At 46.9% G+C, this 18,338-nt stretch overlaps 2 protein-coding genes across 2 annotated transcripts; one reads left to right on the forward strand and one right to left on the reverse strand.

Moving 5' to 3' along the window:
• Window positions 1-9,967: 9,967 nt before the first annotated feature.
• LOC124670700 lies at window positions 9,968-11,914 on the reverse strand. The gene is made up of 3 exons (XM_047207175.1): window positions 11,159-11,914; window positions 10,442-11,071; window positions 9,968-10,336 (listed from the first exon to the last, which is right to left on the reverse strand). Exons 1-3 carry the CDS (start codon window positions 11,912-11,914, stop codon window positions 9,968-9,970), a joined length of 1,755 nt encoding a protein of 584 aa, XP_047063131.1.
• Window positions 11,915-14,658: 2,744 nt separating this feature from the next.
• Window positions 14,659-18,301, forward strand: LOC124677305 (threonylcarbamoyladenosine tRNA methylthiotransferase). Its single transcript, XM_047213309.1, has 11 exons — window positions 14,659-14,862; window positions 14,983-15,021; window positions 15,339-15,430; window positions 15,758-16,007; window positions 16,106-16,225; window positions 16,305-16,380; window positions 16,478-16,686; window positions 16,785-16,893; window positions 17,041-17,133; window positions 17,221-17,381; window positions 17,487-18,301. The coding sequence occupies exons 1-11, from the start codon at window positions 14,698-14,700 to the stop codon at window positions 18,036-18,038; spliced, it is 1,866 nt and encodes a 621-aa protein (XP_047069265.1). The 5' UTR covers window positions 14,659-14,697; the 3' UTR covers window positions 18,039-18,301.
• Window positions 18,302-18,338: the final 37 nt, after the last annotated feature.

The following is an 18,338-nucleotide window of genomic DNA, read 5'->3' on the forward strand; positions in this document are numbered from 1 at the left end:
GTAGCCAAAAGGGTCATAGGACGTCTTGAACCATGCTACTTGTGCTAGGATTAGCGTGTGTTTTGGGTGATTCAGGTGTTTCCGTACGTGTAACGGCCCCGGGTAGCACCCTATTAGATTTGTCTGTTCTTTTCTATTTGTGCATCATCATATGCATCATGCATATCTTTGTTCGCAAAATTATTTTATAAAACATTATTTTATTGTCAAATTACTCCCTCTTTACTCCCCAAACTAAAAACTATATTTTTCTGGTATTTATGTGGTCCTAAAACTATTTTTAAAATGGCTTAAAACAACCAGAAAATAAAAACATAAAACTGTTTTAAAGAATAAAAAAAAGGGAAGAGACTCCCCAACCGGCCAGGCCCATCCAAGGCCCAGCCGGTCAACCTAGCCCACCTAAGCCACCTCCCCACCAAAACCCTAGCTCCTCCCACCGGCCTTCTCCTGGCGATTTTGCAGTTCCACACCCCCGCCGCCGCCCTGCCCCTTTTGCACAAAAAACCCTTCGCCTTTCTTTTCCGCGTCCAGGTCCCTCCACCTCCCCTCTCTCTCTTTTCCTCTCGTCTCTCCCGACCCGAGCGAGCGAGGTCGATCCCGAGCGGCCTCGCTCCCGACCCTGGGCGCCTCCTCTCCGCTCGACCTCCTCCACGCAGCCGCCGCCGGCCACCTCCCTCGCCTCCCGAGCTCGTCCACCTCCTCTGGCCGCCGCGCGCCCGCGCTGCACCTCGCCGCTCAGGCCCGCGCGCCCGTCGGCCTCGCCTCCTTCTCCTCGCTGAAGACCCCGTCGACCAATTCCGGCGCCGCCTCAGCCACGCGCGCAGCCGTGCGCGCCTCCTCTTCCCCTGCTTGGTCCCGCGGTTCCTCGTAGCCAGGACTTCGCCGTTGGATATCCCCCGACGGTCGCCTCTCCGCGCACGGTCCAGCGCTGGCCTCATCGAGCCCCGCCGGTCCCTTCCTCCTTCGCTGCCTCGCCACCATCATCCTGCACGCACACCGCCATCTCCCTGGGACCGTTTCCATACTGTTTTCTTTGGTGTCGCTGCTCGTTTGGTTGCGTTGCCGCGAGACATGGAATGCTGGGGATCTATCTGTGAAAGTAATGCTGGTGCTGCCGTGTTGAAGTTGGTGATGTGCTGATGTTGGTGCTATGTGTGGAGTGACAACGATGCTACTATCACTCGGGGGGTTTCTGTTGCTGCGATGCTTGTGGATATGGTGTGGTGTTGTGATTCAAGATCTTCTTCACGCTCTCCGAACCCGAGACCGAATACCTTCGTCTTGGATCTTCAAGTTCATCTTCACGGACCCGAAGATCGAGACCCCATTTTCATCCTCTTCCTCTTCCTCTTCAATACGACGTCCGCTCTCCGATCCGATGCCGTGAGACCCCATCCTAAGCCTATCCCTATTTTATAAATATGTCATCTATAACTTGTGCATTACCATACATGTTGCATCGCATATCTCATGGGTTCAGGTAAATAGCGAATCACCTAATTAAATATGGAATTGTGCGGGACTGTTTCTCTCTTATCCCGGTTCCATTTAATTTTGTGTAGCTCACCCTTGCCATGTCGTGCCATGCTAATCAACACTTAAATTTGTCGGTAGAAAACTGCAACTCCAACCTAACTTGTTTGTCCGGGGTTTCGACTCCGATTAATTTGGATAAGTTGCATCGCATCATCGTTGCCATGCCATCCATATCATATCATGATCATGCCGATTCTTCTTTCGTAGTAGTAAGTGGTGCATCCGTTGTTTGTTGTAGCATTTGCTTCTTCCCGGATAGGATCACGAAGTGTTGATGTGAGATACGACGAGTTCTCCGACAAGTTCTTCTGCAGCTTTTCACAGGCGAGCCCTCTCTCTTCACCTATTTTACTCTCTCCCTCGCACTGCTATCCTTATGTTGCGCTTCTTTATCGAGTCACGTGTCCTATTCCACTTGTTTACCATAATAATCCTATATGTATCATTCCTTAACCATAGCCGTTGCTTGATGTTTGAGACTTGCGAGTCGTAGGCGTGTTTAGGTTATGTTGTTTATCTCGATCTGTTATCGGGATATGTTGGGTTGTTGGGAGGTTATCACCTGCTATATCAGTTGTTGGAGATACACATGCTTTACTTAATTGTTAACAACTAAAATTGTAAGCGAGAGGCATCCGTGAGCCCCTTTGCGAAAGCATCAGAACTTTGACTTGCTAATGTCCCCTAGGACCCGAGTTCTTGTTATCTGTTCCGAGATTGAGCGCTCTACCCGTACGTGGGGACGTTTATCGGGACCCGCCCTCACCCATTACCTTTCCTCGAGTCTGTTTAATTGGGAGCCACAACCTTGGTTTTATTTGCCTATGCCATGCTTTACTTCATGTTGCCTTCTGGTGTTTACTTCCTGTTGCCTTCGAGTGTTTATATTCTGTACTGTACCTTGCGGGACGTTTAGCGAAGCGTGTGGTTCGCACGCCTAGCCGCCGGCGCAACCCTCTGGGTCCGTATCGGAGTACGGCCGGACTTCGTCACGGGTAGCTTAGTTGGGTGGCTCCCATTAAACTTTCTCTTGCATTGGGAACGGTCTTGTTGTGAGACTTCACCTGTAGTAAGTGGGGTCGAGCATGCGTATGGTTACATTTGGGCAACCCCTGCAGGGTGTACATCTTATCGATAAGCCGTGTCCGCGGTTATGGACGACTTGGATTTGTATAGCTTGATCATAGAACAACTTACACCATTATCTTGTTGCTAATAATCTGTGCGTAGTAATATAGCACTACTATAACCGATACCTAATAAAACTTGTCCACCGTTGAGTGCCTTTTACATTGCCTCTTCGCAATTGTTGGAGGGGATATGTGTATTTGGCTGGGTTATGTTTGTGTAGTATTTGTCTATTATCTTATGTGCTCTCTTATCTTATCTGAGTAGACGGATGTTGTAGTGTGTCTCTATTGGTTATAGTTTTGCTGCTGCTAAACCTACCATATAGCCCCAGGCGATATATATATACTCGCCCGGTGAGCATAGCCATTTATAGTCTCGCTAAGTACGTGCCGGAGTTCGTTCCTTGGTACTTACTCTCGCCTTTTCCCTTTCTCTTTTGCTTCCTCCCTTTTGTCGGCAACCGATGGCCCGACTTCGACAGGTACAAGATGACGACGTTAGCAAGGTTACCCTTCCGGCATGGCCTGGGCAGGGTTATGGACGCCACTGGTTATCTTCGGGACTCTTAGTCCAATTTGTATCTTGTCCGTACTCGGATTTATTCGATCTTTTGTATGAGTTGGATCTTTGTATTGTATATTTGTATCTTGACTCGTTGGAGTCGTTGTTGTAGTATATGTATCTTGTGGGCTCTATTGTAATCCTGTTGTAATGATATCGCTCGTGTTAATTCCTCGGGCATCACGTGTGTGATTCGTCGCGCACGTCGTGTCGGAGGGCGTCTCTGAATCGATATCGTGCGGATTTCGGCAGGATCGCTGGAATCATCATGGTACCGGTTCTGGGGAGTCACAGTACGAAAGAGACTAGTATATTCACCGATATGGACAGTCGATTGATGTGCTAGCGGGAAAAGGGGAACGAATCCGAAGAGTTATCCTCGTCCATCCATGGATTGGGATGTTACATAACCGAACATGATTTAATCATGAGTTTAGGGCCCCAAAGAAAACACGAGGTAGGTGTCAGGAATGTGATCCCCGTGGAGCTTGTCGATCATTGTGTTAATGGTGAGTACGCGAGTTACCCAGCTTCATATCTCGCAATGGTGGTGAGACCCTACTTTTGGAGATAGTGCCCTAGAGGCAAATAATAAAACGTTATTGTATCTCAATTGTTCATAATAGTTTCGTGCCATGATATAATTGTATTAATCGGGAACATTGATATACATGTGGTATTGTAAACAAACAAGGGTCTCTCGTAAACAAATGTATGTGAACTATCTCATTATGGTCATTCGATGATTGAGGTTTTCCGTTCATGGACATACACGTCATTTGACAATAAGATCATATCATTGGGTGAATGATATGATAGACTTACATAATATATAAGTATTGTAACATGGTCAAGTAACAAAGTTCAGTGTTACGATGTTTATGAAAGCATAGTAACCTAATCCTTAGACCGTGAGATCATATATAATCATTGTCACCAGAAGTTGCTTTGATTGCATCAACCGTCACACCGTAACAGGGTGATCATAAAGGTCTAGTTGTGTACTTCGAAGGGATGGGTAGAGGTGTATCAACAGCGGGATTCGTCCATCCATTTGATGAAAATATTAAAAGTACATGGATGCCGCCTAGAGGGGGCTGAATAGGCGGTTTAAAACTTTTACGAATAATATCATCCTCAATAATATTGGGCACATCATATTTTTCTTGAAGCTTTGTCCATAAATCATGAGTGCCCCGGAAAGGTAAGATTGCAAACATATCTACATTTCTCAAATCATAAACAATCACATCATAAGACCGAGCATTGAGATATAAATTTTTCTCATCCTCTAAAGATAGATTTTGGGAATCCATTGGAGGAGACAAACCTATACCTACAATTTGCTCCATGTGAGAGTCAATGGCCCGAAAATGACTAAGCATGCAAATTTTCCAAACATCATAATTTGTGCCATGGAATATAAAAGTGTGATCATGCACTAAATCTCTAGCCGACATCCTTACTCTCAAGGCGGTAAAACCTATAATGAGAGACCGAACTCTGATACCAACTGAAAGGATACGGATGCCGCCTAGAGGGGGTGGTGGTGAATAGGCGGTTTAAAACTTTTACGAATATGGCTTAACAAATGCGGAATAAAACTATCGTTTAATTTTTCAAGCACAAAACCTATATAACTAAGGTTCACCTATGTGCACCAACAACTTATGCTAAGCAATACAAGCTACTATGTGATATCAAGATATATAACTTCAAGCACGAAGACTATCACAAAGTAAAGTGCATAAGTAAACAACTCGGGTATAGGGATAACCAAGGTCACGCGAAGACAACAATGTATCCCGAAGTTCTCACTCTTGCGAGTGTTACTCTCCTTTTGGAGCGGTGTGGAGGACAAGTCACTCCAAACGCCACGAAGGCCTCATCGTATTCTCCTCGAGAATTCCCACCAAAAGAGATGTCCTCTATCCACTATGGAACCTTAGGGTGGTCATCGAACCCGCACAATGCTTGGGGCTATCTCCACAACTTAATTGGAGGCTCCCAATAAATTGCCACAAAGGTCTTGCCCTTGAAGAATCTCCACAACTTCATTGGAGTCCCCAAGAACACCACAAAGACCACTAAGCCATATAAGGCCCAAAGACCCAATAGGAAAAGCTCCAGGAACAAGCTCCCAAAGTGAATATTTCACGAACTTTCAGCTCCACGTATCACCACGGAAAAGTCAAATCGATGCACCAAATGCCATGGCAAGAACACCACGAAGATGCTCAAGTCCTTCTCTCTGAAATTCCAACAAAGATACAAAAGATATTGGGGGGATAAGAGAGGAAGAACAAATAGGAGGAGGAACATCAAATTTCTCCAAGATCTAGATCTAGTGGATTACCCTCACAAAGAGAGGGATTTGTTTGGTCAAGATGTAGATCTAGATCTCCTCTATCTTTTCCTCAAATATGAGAAATAATCATGGAGGGATTAGAGGGAGAGGAAACTTCTCAAAGTCAACAATGGAGTAAAGAGAGAGTAGGAGAAGCAACCAGCTCAATGGGGAAGAATGGGGTTATATATGGCCTCCAAAATGGAATCTAACCGTTGAAAAACCTAAAAACAGACCCAGCCGGACCTTCCGGCCATGGACGTACCACTCCGGCCGGCCGGACTCGTCCGGCCAACCCCGGACCATTCCGGGCACAACTTTCGTGCTCGCAGTTATCCGGCCGGACTAAGTCTGGCCCGTGGCCGAACGACTCCGGCCGGCAGCGCACCACACACCAAAAACATCGTCATTTTCACATATGAACTCTGATTTCGATGAACTTGGGCTCGTTGGAATCACAAGAGAGAGATCTACAAGATCATGCAGAGAAACATAATATTATAACCACGGATAATAATATCAAATGGGGAAAGTTTTAATCTATCTATCACAGCTAAATCGGTCACACCTTCAATAGGGAAAATACAACAACTTGAGTTAGGAAACTCGGATTTAGGTGACCCCAATTTTATTGGAAAGAGGATGAAAAGAGCTAAGCCACAAGGAGATAAAATCTTAGAACACGTGGGATAGATTTTTCCATGAATATAGAGGTGAAACCTCTCAATACAAAGAACCGGGGAAAACTCCAATATCGAAAACGCAAAAAATATTTCATGTGGAATCTGTTTTTGATGAACTAGAGCTTGTCATGAGAATACGCACAAGCTCTAAAACACCATATGGATAAGATCGAAATAATAACCAAGAAATATGATGCAAAGATGCAAAGGTTTGACCTCTCTCTGAATGATAAGACCGAGTTACTCACTCAAGAGCCCCTTGATAGTGCGGGAACTAACTTATAACCCGGTCTCCCAACTAAACCACGAGACCGGTAAGAAAAAACCCTATCAAGACCAAACCTTAACCTTGCGCATTCCACTTGAGCTTGATTATGGCGATCTTGACCACAACAAGATGGAACGCCTTTCTTGATTGTGCTTGCTTGATGAGGTCTTGCGGATCCCCCCCCCCCCACACTCCACTATGGGAAAGCTCCGTCTTCGGTGGATCTTCACATATCTATGAACACCATATGAATGTAAAGCTTCAAGCCTATGATCTATCGAGGTGGCTCATCTTGAACTTACACATCATTTCTTCATTCTCTTATTATTGCAACCTTGAATCCAACATATGACTCAAGCATTGCCTATGGACAATTCTTGCACATATGACTCAATACAAACATTAGTCCATTGGAATTGTCATTAATTACCAAAACCACACATGGAGGCTCCATGCACTTTCAAATATACACTAGGCCCACTCAGTGAGATTACATCCATAAAGCTATGGAGTGTATGACTAGGGCATGGGGATGTAATCACACAAAACAAGTTGAATAGTCTTTTCGGTAACAAGATCGAACTAGGTATGATGATACCGATGACAATATCTCAGACAAGTGTCGGTATCGAAGTAACAAAAGGAATGGGACTCAATGTAATGGTTAAAATGATGATCATCTCTTTGTTGAGTACACATTGATCACTATGGTTCTCAGACCCCATGGTGATCATTGATCGGAGAGAGGTCTCGATCAGGTCTATTCACGAACTGTAGGGTAACACACTTCAGGGTTCAAAGAAACTTAATATAGTTTTGGGTTCATCGGAAATTAGAGAGAGAAAGCTAGAAAGGGTTCCGGGAGTATCCGAAGGGTGTTCGGAGTGGTTAGGGAGGTGTATCAAATCATTGCGAATTAAATAATATGTATTATATATTAATTAAGTGGATTAATATTAAATTTAATGATTTATTTAATAATAAAAGGTTCCACGCCCTAAATGGGCCTCACCAGAAATGGAGGCCAATGAAGGGGAGCCGGGCCGACCAAGCCAAGTGGGTAGTGGTGAGTGGCGGCCCAAGGCGGGTTGGATGGACGCACCACCTCCTCTCCCCTCTTTTGTCCCATTTTGCCAAGCCATGTACCCTACCCCTCCCTTCCCCATATATATAGTGGACAGGTGGAGGGAGGAAAATACACAATTAAATTGAGAAATCTTTCTTTAGTTTTCTCTTCCGCGCGGTTCCTTGAAGAGCTGCGCCGGAGGGAGACAACCCCACCCAGTACGCGGGAGCGTTGCTGGGATCCGGATCCAGAAGATTTACTTCTGCAACTCTGCTGGAACGGATCCGGATCCACCCAGTACGTTGGACACCTTACGTGTGCGAAACCTATGAGGTGTGGCAGTTGCGTCACTCGACATCATACGAGGAGATTGAACACGACCCCCGAGGTCGACGACGAGTACGACTAGATCAACCATGTTCTAGCGGACCGTTAACCGCTTTCGTTCTACGAGGGTACATTACTGAAACCATATCTCCATTACAATATTACTCTTAGATAGATCATGGGTAATCAGAGTGCGCTATTTAGATTTTTTTGTCCTACATGTTGCTATAATTCACTATAAGGACAACAAATGCGCCATTTATTGCAGACACATCTTCGTCGTCTCTCTCGCTATCAGATCCTTTGGATGTGCCTCCAATCTTGGTTGTGGCTCCGGCCATCATTCCTATGATCCTGGTTCGTGCTTCTGATCATGCCTCTTTCAAAAGAACTATCCTTGAGGGCCAAAGGCAGGCGGAAGATTCCAAATAAGAGGAAGCCAAGATGCAAAATAAGGTAGAGGAGGTCACAAAAAAATCCAAAGCTAGAAACTGTGAATGGGGAGGTGAAGGGTCAATGGTGGCATTGCAGCTTGTCAAAAAGGGATGTGGAGGATCTGGAAACTGAGGGCTTTGTCAAGCCCAAAACTTGGCAGGGTCATGACCTATGCAACCATGCTTGCTCCTCAAGATGAAGAGAGGGTGGTCACAAAAGCTTTGGTGGAACTAGGCGATTTCGCCGTGCTGCTGACAAGATACCGTCTTCAGCTTCACAACAATCCGTCCCACTCCATCACCGTGATCTCTAACTTTGTAACGCTCTGTGAAGGTCATTTGAAGATCCGGTTAGAACTGGAACTCTTCAAGTACTTCTACTCCGTGAAGAAGGAGATGGTGGTGAAGGGCGGTCCGCTGGCTAATTGTGGCAGCCGTAACTTTAAGGAGACACTAAATTCTATAGCTTGTTGTTTTGCGGAAATTCAATTATGCTCCAGGGTGCGTATGCTCCCTCTACCAAGAAATCATATTTCGAAAGTGTTGAAAAATTTTGATCGAAAATTCTACATGTACATCTCCATGATATATCGTCAAGTGTCATGGAAAAAATATATTTTTTGTGATCTATGTAAAAAGAGAAATTTTATCTTAGCACTGAATTTTTTCTTTTTCACACATGTCACATGATAAGTTGATTTTTTATGAAACGACTTTGTGAGCGTGTAGCACGTGTGGATTTTTTGTTTCAATTTAAAAAAAATCAAAATGTGTGTAAGATGAAATAGGGAGCATATGCTCCCGTGCCATATATGCTCTGTTGTGCATAACTTGAAGGAGACACTAAATTCTAGCTTGTTGTCTTGGTGGCATATGTTCTGTTGTCTCTACTTTTTTTTTTTTTTTTTGTATATATCATTTCCTGACATTGTGATGACAATGGTCTAGTGGTTGGTTAGAAACTGTTTCATCTTCTTCTTTTTTGACATTGTATCTGTCAAATTGCATGATCGGCAAAGAAAAGCATCTCTTTTGTACGTATCATTTCTTGACATTGTATCTGTTAAATTGCATGATCGGCAAAGAAAAGCATGATCCGCAAGGGTGGCAGGTGTACAATACCTGCAGACTAGATATAAATGTTGACTTCGTAGAGATTTTGGCTAATCTGATTTGGAGCTAAGGGATTTCTCCAACAAGCCATGCTGGTGTAACCGAACAAAATATTTGGAAGGGATTACAGGACGTAGAAGAGGTTAGAAGAGTGGAATGGCTTAGGGTGATCCGGTGATGGACTGGAGATCGCGAGAAACCGGCGCGCCCGGAGAAGCCGGAGAACCGAACAAAGCCTAATTGTTCAGATAACATCAGACATGCTAACAACATTCAGATAACATTCAAGCTTACTACGAAACAGACGAGGAATTACATTACACGCACGTATCAGACATGCTAACATCATTCAGATAACATCCTAGGTACACCGACGGAACAAGAAGCCTAAATCTACAAAGTAGCTGCTTAAACACACTCTAAACCATATGACAAACCACAACACGTGTCATGTCACCTACGACTAGAAACATAGCAGAGACGAATGCCCTTTTGAGCCTAGCAGGCGGTGCTCATCTGCAGGCGGCGAGCCAGGTGAACGAGGTGCCAGGTGAGGGCCATCAGTGACAGCACGTTGCACAGAGACGAGTAGCCGTTGAGCTGCTTCAACCGCTTGCTCAGGCTCACCACCTTGCTCTTGGCCATCTCCGCGTCGGGGGCCGTCACCGGCGACTTCGTGGTCGTGGTCTTCGCCGCCCTGACAGTCGCCGTGCCGTCCACCGGGATACGGGCTCCTGCTGCCGTGGGTGTGGTTGTCGTGGTCGTCGTGGCGGCCGTTGCCACGGTGACGGCCGGCGGGTCGATGATGTCGGCCATGTCCCTTCCTCGGCCTTCTTCCTTCTCAACCTTCATCCTCTCGAACATAACCTGCGAAGAAAACGAGCATGAATGAGAAAAGATGATTTGCAACGAACTGCACGATAAATTACACGAGTAATGGTCTTCGGGCTCGAGAAGCAGCATGTCCGTTACCTTGGTGGCTTTGGGCTCGAGGAGCAGCATGTTGGCGAGCACGAGTCCGAGGGCGCTGAGCAGGTTGAAGCTCTGGGCGCGCGCAGCGAAGGAGCCGCGCTCCCGGCCGAGCACGTGCGCCGCGAGCGCCAGGCCGATGCAGTAGGCCATGGCGCGGAAGTACACCGGGTACAGCTTGCTCTGCACCACGCCGAGCTGCTGCCTGGGCAGCGCCGCGGCCAGGACGTGGCTCGACACGAACGTAACCCACACGCACGTGCCGTAGGCAATGGCGAACCCGAGCAGGTGCATCATCGCCATCGCGGTGCGCGCGGCCTCCATGGGCGCGCCGAGGAGGTACGCGCCCGCGTCGGACGCCACCTCCCGTGCCCGCCTCAGGATGTCCGTCAGGTTCTTGCTCACCTCGCCGGCCTTCGCCTTGGCCACCTCCTCGGCCCGCGCCACCTTCTCGGCCGCGCTCTCCGCGGCGTCCTCCGCGTAATCCTCGGCGCGCTCCGCGATGTCGGAGGCCTTGTCCTTGGCGTTCTTGGCGGCTTCAGAGACCTTGCCCTTGGCGCTGGTCACCGTGTCGGCTGCCTTGTCCTTGACGTGCGACGCCTTCTCCTTGGCTTCACCGGCCGCTTCAGAGACCTTGCCCTTGGCACTCGTCGCGGTTGCAGCTGCTTTGTCCTTCACCTGCGACGCCTTCTCCTTGGCCTCACCGGCCGCTTCAGAGACCTTGCCCTTGGCATTCGTCACTGTTTCAGCTGCTTTGTCCTTCACCTGCGACGCCTTCTCCTTGGCTTCGCCAGCTGCTTCAGACACCTTGTGCTTGGCATTCCTCACGGTTCCAGCCGCTCCATCCTTGATGTGCGCCGCCTTCTCCTTCGCTTCGCCGGCTGCTCCGGCGACCTTGTCCCTGGCAGTAGCCGCGGCTTCCTTCGCCCCGGACGCAGCGTCGAGCACCGTGTCCTCGGCCCTGTCCTTGGCACCGGACAGCGTCTCGCCGGCGCCTCTCACCGCGTCCTCGGCGCCCTCCTTGACGCGCGAGGCTCCGTCCTCCGCCCCCTTGGCCGCGCCGCAGAGCCTGTCCTTGCAGCGCCTCACCGCGCCGAACACCTTGCCCGTGGTGCTCTCCTTGGCATTGTACAGCTTCTCCTTGCCCTCCTCTGCCACGCCGGACGCCTTGTCCGCCGCTTCAGAGACCGCTTCCCTGGCCTTGTCCGACAGCGAGCCGTCCTCGGCCTCGCCGCCGTCGCGGGCGCCGTGAGGGTACAGGACCCGCGTCTCCTTGGCGGCGCCGTGGCCGGGAGTGTGCGGGAGCTCGCGCTCGTACTCGACGATGACAACGCGGCGGCCCTCCCGCAGGACGTGCTCAGCTTGCTGCTGCTGCACCGCCGGGGCCGGAGGCGCGGGCGACCAGACGCCGGCGGCGGCCAGGGTGGAGAGGACGAGGCATACGGCTACGACGTTGATCATGATGAGATGTCGCATTGAGAGTGTGCAGGATGAGTGAGACTGAGCTGATAAGTTCGAACAAGTGTAGCATCAAGCCACTGCCGGAGCCGCTTAAATCCGCGCGCGGCGGCGGGCTTCGGATGTTTGTAGAAGCAGGAAGACGAGGCGAAGGCAGAACACGTGGAGAGCTGGTGCTAGATGCGGTGACGCGCGCGACGCCGGTGTGACACGCGTGGAATGTACGTGTCATGGAGCTGCGTTGGCTTTGGGTATCGCGCTTTGCCGGTGCAAAGCGGTGTGGGACGCCCGGTGACGGTGAGCTCAAAAATTGGATGAGGCGAAGGTTTAGTTTGGTGTGCTAGCGTGCTCTTGAAGCCTCAGCCCGAAGTCAAAATTATTTTGATGAAAATCATGGAAAAAATAGTAGGCTCGAGTCAACACAAAGTATATTACTACTTGAAGTTTAAAATTTGAAAAACTAGATGCACTATTTTAAAAACTTCTAGTGAATAGCATTTTTGATACATTAATGGCTGATTTTGTTTTTTCAAAACATTTGTGAATACACCGCTTGCCCGTGCCCGAGATGATGAAGAAGAAGTGTCGCCGCCACACTCGAAAATCAGCTCCTCTCCTCCACCCACAGCTGGTCGGACCATCTGCCACTGTCGCCCGCAACCACCCTATCTTTCACAAAGATCTTCCTCATCCGGACCTTCGCTGCACCGCTGCCATCATCACCTTATTCTTCTCTAGTATTATTTCGGCCCGCACCCTCCTTTCACAAGTCTAGTGCTCGCTAGCGGCTCGTTCTAGGTTCGATGTCGCCTTCTCCACCGTCCACATCACATGAGTCAACAACTCCTCGGTTAGCCGCGGCGAAGAAGGCGACGATGAAATGCACAACCATCATGGGTTCCCTCTGTCTTCTTGTCTCCTGGCGATGTGCACGAAGAAATTGGGAAATCGACCAAGTGCGATCGTGTGAGAGGTAGGAGGAGATGGGATAACGAGGGACCTATATGGGCCCACCAATGAGAGTGCACCCTTGTGGATATAGTCAACGTGTAGGAGAGTTTCTGCGATAAACCTGTCTCTCACGATATAACTCTCTCACGCAAGGTAGCTCTCTCTCACGCCACAGTTAAAACAAGTGAACAACTAATCAACCTATCTCATCTTACATGAATAATAAGAAGCCAAAGCTGGCGACCTCCCATCCCATGAACAAGGATGATAGTATGATACCAAACCAGCGAGTCGGGAGAAAAAGATGGGGATCATGCGACAAGTGGTAGATGTCGAGCAGCAGACTAATGAGATGACGTGTGCGTGAGAGAGAATCTATTAATCCATCGTCGATGTTTAATAAACAAAAGATATTGGTTATTGGTGCCATTGTGATTTCCTCCCCCGTGAAATTTTAATTGTTTTTGAACTTTATTTTAACATGGTAACATGGTTTTCATTAACCAGAGTGCTCAGTAGATTCGCTAGCAACTAAAGAAGATACAAAGTCTGGTGCCTCATCAGCCCAACCAATACACTCATCCTCCATCTTCGATCCCAACTGAGTAAAAGAATGGGCAACCTTATTACAAACTCGTCAGAAAACAGTAAAACTAGATGACTGAAAGGAAACAACACATCTACTCCTCGCTTCTCGCAATAACACACCAATCTCGGACATGTCATGGTTGTTAGAGTTAAGGGCGCTCACCAACACTTGGCATCCTGATTCGAACACGGTCCTATTTAGGCCAAGAGCCTCGGCTCTCTCAATAGCAGCGACACATGCCTCCTCTTCAGCTTGGAGGGCACTGTGCAGGTGTCTCAGTTCCTGCTGCAGCAGCAATTAACAAAATCCTCATTCTCATTTCTTACCACAAAACCCCAAGCTCCTTTCTATGTCGATTCCCAGAAGGCTGCATCGAAATTGATTTTCACCTGGCGAGGCTCGGTCATTTCCTCAATCACATGATTTTGAATCGTATGGCCCATTTGCATCACCGACATGCCCAACTCTCCCGCATTTAGCTTGTTACGATTAGTCCACCAATCCCAGAGAAGCATACAAGTCAACAATTTCCTCCCATTTGGCAGGCTCAGAATCATCTCCAACATTATCATCATGCTGGGAGCCTCAACGCATTGCATCCGAAAATTGTTTTTGAACTCGGCAGAGGAATGTATCTATATACTAAAGAGTGTCTAGATACATCTAAATTTAGTCAAACTTTCAACATATATTTATGGTCAGGGGTAGTTCTAATTCTTTTTCTAGTTCTTCAAAGGGAAAATTTGCTATAGGACACTGTTATTTTTTGGCATTAGCTGAAACACACCACTCGATTATGTCTTTGCCAGGTACCATTATAATTTTGTGGCATATTTGCTAGAACACACCACCTGGCCGAAAACGGAAAGTTTTGCCCTTTGTCTTCAAAACCAGTCATCCCACGCAAAAGTGCAAAACTTTCCATTTTTAGTTAGGTGGTGTGTTCTGGCAAATATGTCACAAAATTGTAATAGTAACCGGCAAAAACACAATTAGGCAGTGTGTTTGAGCAAATGTCAAAAAATAAGGGTGTCTTCTTCAAACCACATGTGCACTTAAAAATGGTAGAGCGCAGTTGTCTCTAAAACTAAAACTCAGTTCGATATATTTAGAACAAAGCCCATCTCAAAGGCCCACTCACCGGCCATCTCTCGCTCCGCGGCCGCTCGGTTCGCCGCCGTCCACTGTCCCCGCAGAACCCTACCTGGAACTTGGAACCAAGCCACCGCCCCGCACGACTGGAGCTACTCCGCCGCCGGGGATGGAGGACATCGAGGACGTGCTGGGGCCGGCCGGGTTTTCCGACGGCGGAGCGCCTCCCGGCCTCCGCCTCCCCCTTTCCACTGTCGCCGTCAAGCCCAAGCGCAGGTCGTCCAGGCTCGCGCAGACGCAGCCCCAGCCCGATGCCCGGATCCCAGGCACGCAGGTACCGCGACCGCCATCCGGCGATCCTTTGTTAACATGCTCCATGTATGCGTTGACGTATTGCCATCGCCTCATGCTTAGTCTGATTGGATTGCTGGTTCCTGTGGTGTTTGTGTTGCAGACGATATATGTGAAGACATTCGGGTGCTCGCATAACCAGGCAAGCTTCCTCCGCACTGCTCTCTGCTTAGCAGTTCTTCTGGTCATTGATACTTTTTAAGCAAGCTTCCGAAGTAATTAGCTCATATGAAGTGCTATATGATTACTTAGCATCCTGTAATTTCCACGGTTTAAGTAAACAATTCTCCAAGAGTCTGGCTGATAGTAATTGGTTGAACAGCTGATACGATTATTTTGTACTTGAGTAGTGCTTAGCACCTGATTTGTCGGCTTAGTGGCACGTTCCTGGTGCTAAAGCTAGGAACTAATGGCTTTGCCGTTGCTAATTTGTAACCTCTGCTCTTCTCTACACTGCAGAGTGACAGTGAATACATGTCGGGGCAGCTTTCGGCATTTGGATACGCAATCACTGAAGAGCCTGAAGGAGCTGATTTGTGGCTAATTAACACGTACGGTTGTAGTGTCTTGTATAGTTATTTCCTTTTTCCATCTGCTACCACTGGGCACTGGTTGACTGGATGTTCTTGAAAGTATGCACTAACTGGTTTAGCTGGACAGGCAGTTTCAAACTGGTCTGCATTTGCAGTACAAAAAACTAGCTATTTCCTTGTGCTAGAAAATTCAGTGAACTGCATACCATTGCCTTCTTGGTACCGAATTCATTTCTATCTGATTTTTGCATTTTTAGTTACATGCTATTGTGTTGCCTAGCCTGATGGTAAAATGTGTTGCTGATGTGTATGGATAAATCTTGACACGTACTTTTATCGTTCCAGATGCACTGTCAAAAATCCAAGTCAATCTGCCATGACAACTCTCATATCAAAATGCAAGAGTGCAAACAAGCCACTGGTTGTAGCTGGCTGTGTACCGCAAGGAAGCCGGGATCTGAAGGAGCTTGAAGGTATTAGTATAATAGGAGTGCAGCAGATAGATCGGGTTGTTGAAGTAGTTGAGGAAACCTTAAAAGGGCACGAGGTTCGTCTGTTGAGTCGGAAAACACTGCCATCTCTTGATTTACCTAAGGTAAAATCTATACATCGCACATCTTGTCAACTGGTTGTTGTGGCACATTGGTAAATTTTTATGTTAAGCCCAATGACTGATAATAGCTACATTTACAGGTTCGAAAGAATAAATTTATCGAGATTCTTCCCATAAATGTTGGGTGTTTAGGTGCTTGTACTTACTGCAAGACAAAGCATGCCCGTGGTCATCTGGGAAGTTATACTACAGACAGCTTGGTTAGTGTACTTTCTATCATGGACGAAAATATTGCTTCTACTGATTTTTTAAGCAATTTGTTTTTCCAATTCACCATAGGTAGATCGTGTGAAAATTGTTGTCTCGGAAGGTGTTCGGGAGATATGGTTAAGCAGTGAAGATACTGGTGCTTATGGTAATCTTAGATCAAGATTATTATAGATATACTGAGTGATAATCTCATATATTCTATGGTAGCACTATGTTGCATCGCTGATATTGTATTTTTCTAGGCAGGGATATCGGTACAAATCTTCCAAATCTCTTAAATGCAATTGTTGCCGAGCTTCCTGCGGACAGAAGCACAATGCTTCGCATCGGCATGACAAATCCCCCTTTCATTCTGGAGCATTTGAATGAGATAGCTAGTGTTTTGTGCCATCCTTGTGTTTATACTTTCCTTCACGTTCCTGTGCAGTCAGGAAGTGATGCTGTTTTGAAGGTATGCTTGAACTTCCAATTTTCTTAATAGTAGCAGTCACCTATGCAGACGAGAAAATGTTATTTATTTTTTACTATTTGTATGATTGCACATCTCAGGCAATGAATCGTGAATACACTGTCAGTGAGTTCAGGATGGTTGTTGACACTCTGTGTGAGCTTGTCCCTGGCATGCAAATCGCCACAGATATTATTTGTGGCTTCCCTGGTATGGTAGCAAGCATTCGGTTCAGTTATTCGGTCTTTTTTTTTTTGATAGTTATCAAATAGCTTATGGCCATGCATATGAACTGAGTTCTATATAGAATAAGGTTGCTAACAATTTGTTCTGAACCCTATCTTATGCTGTTTTCAGGCGAGACTGATGAAGATTTTGCTCAAACTGTTAGCCTTGTGAAGGAATATCAGTTACCTCAAGTTCACATATCACAGTTTTACCCCAGACCAGGTATCTTGTTCTTCCAAATGCCATGTTAAGGTCAACCAATCATCAGTATTTTTTCCTTTACCTACAGCTACAATGTTGTTTCTGTAGGAACACCTGCTGCTAGGATGAAGAAAGTGCCTAGCATTGAAGTGAAGAAGCGGAGTCGTGAATTGACCTCAGTTTTCGAAGCTTTTTCACCATACGAAGGATTGAAAGGCAGAGTGGAGAGGATATGGATCACTGAAATAGCCACTGATGGTGTTCATTTGGTAAGTGCAATAGCAGACACTGAATGTCGATAATCTATACTGTTCATGTCAGATGCCAAATTTATACTTGGTCAAACTTTTCTTGTATTACCTCTTTTTGCACAGGTTGGACATACCAAAGGTTATATCCAGGTCCTTGTCATCGCTCCAGATAGTATGTTAGGAACATCAGCAGATGCGAAGATCACATCTGTTGGAAGATGGTCTGTGTTTGGTGAAGTGATAGAAGGATCTGTTGCAGTAAATGAAGCATCACTTAAGCAAAACTGTGCTGAAGTGCGGCAAGAAAACAGCCAAAATCACGTGGAGGAAGCCACTTGTACTACAAAAACCTGCGATTCCTGTGCATGCTCAGGTGCAGAAAGCGCAGCACAGCAATGTAGCCCTCCATCTGTTGCACCCACAAATCGTGGTGAAGCTGCTCGTCAGGAAACACCTCAGCCTACCCTTGTGAGAAGAAATGTGGAGGGGACAGTAAAAACAAGTGAAGTTGATACAGCAACACCGATAGCGAAGGATCAGCAGCCAAATGTAATTGCTAGGAGAGCGCTAAACATTGACAGGATTCTTTGGGGTGGCTTGGCCGTAAGCTTTGCCACAACGGTGGCCGTACTTGTGCTGCTTACCTACAAGATTTCTCACACGCCCTCCTATTAGGCTGGAGCTTGTAACTGTAATTTCCTCTCCATTTTTGGCGATTTCCCTTATGGAACCGTTGTATTGCCAACTTATGTTGCTGAAATACAAATTCTCCTATAGTTTCGGAGACTCCCGTTTTCTGAAACTTGTGTGTTGAGAACGAGGAACGTGGATCATATTTCTGTTTGAGGCACTTCGGCGGTTCATGTATTATGGATTACGGAGCTGAAAATGCTGGATGTTTCACTTACTGAAAGTGAACGCATCAGATAAGATTTTTTTTTTTAAAAAACAGAGTTCTACATGAGTTCTGAGTTT

This window comes from Lolium rigidum, chromosome 7 (assembly GCF_022539505.1).
Source record: "Lolium rigidum isolate FL_2022 chromosome 7, APGP_CSIRO_Lrig_0.1, whole genome shotgun sequence".
In the NCBI taxonomy this organism is placed as follows: domain Eukaryota; kingdom Viridiplantae; phylum Streptophyta; class Magnoliopsida; order Poales; family Poaceae; genus Lolium; species Lolium rigidum.

Excerpts from the sequence above, each read along its gene's own strand:
- LOC124670700 (XM_047207175.1), bottom strand. The coding sequence starts at position 11,914 with ATGCGACATCTCATCATGATCAACGTCGTAGCCGTATGCCTCGTCCTC. Across the intron at positions 11,072-11,158 it reads TGACGAATGCCAAGGGCAAG|GTCTCTGAAGCGGCCGGTGA; the intron begins GTCTCTGAAGCG and ends GCCAAGGGCAAG. Across the intron at positions 10,337-10,441 it reads TCGAGCCCAAAGCCACCAAG|GTTATGTTCGAGAGGATGAA; the intron begins GTAACGGACATG and ends TTTTCTTCGCAG.
- LOC124677305 (XM_047213309.1), top strand. The coding sequence starts at position 14,698 with ATGGAGGACATCGAGGACGTGCTGGGGCCGGCCGGGTTTTCCGACGGC. Across the intron at positions 14,863-14,982 it reads CCCGGATCCCAGGCACGCAG|ACGATATATGTGAAGACATT; the intron begins GTACCGCGACCG and ends TTTGTGTTGCAG. Across the intron at positions 16,687-16,784 it reads GAAGTGATGCTGTTTTGAAG|GCAATGAATCGTGAATACAC; the intron begins GTATGCTTGAAC and ends TGCACATCTCAG.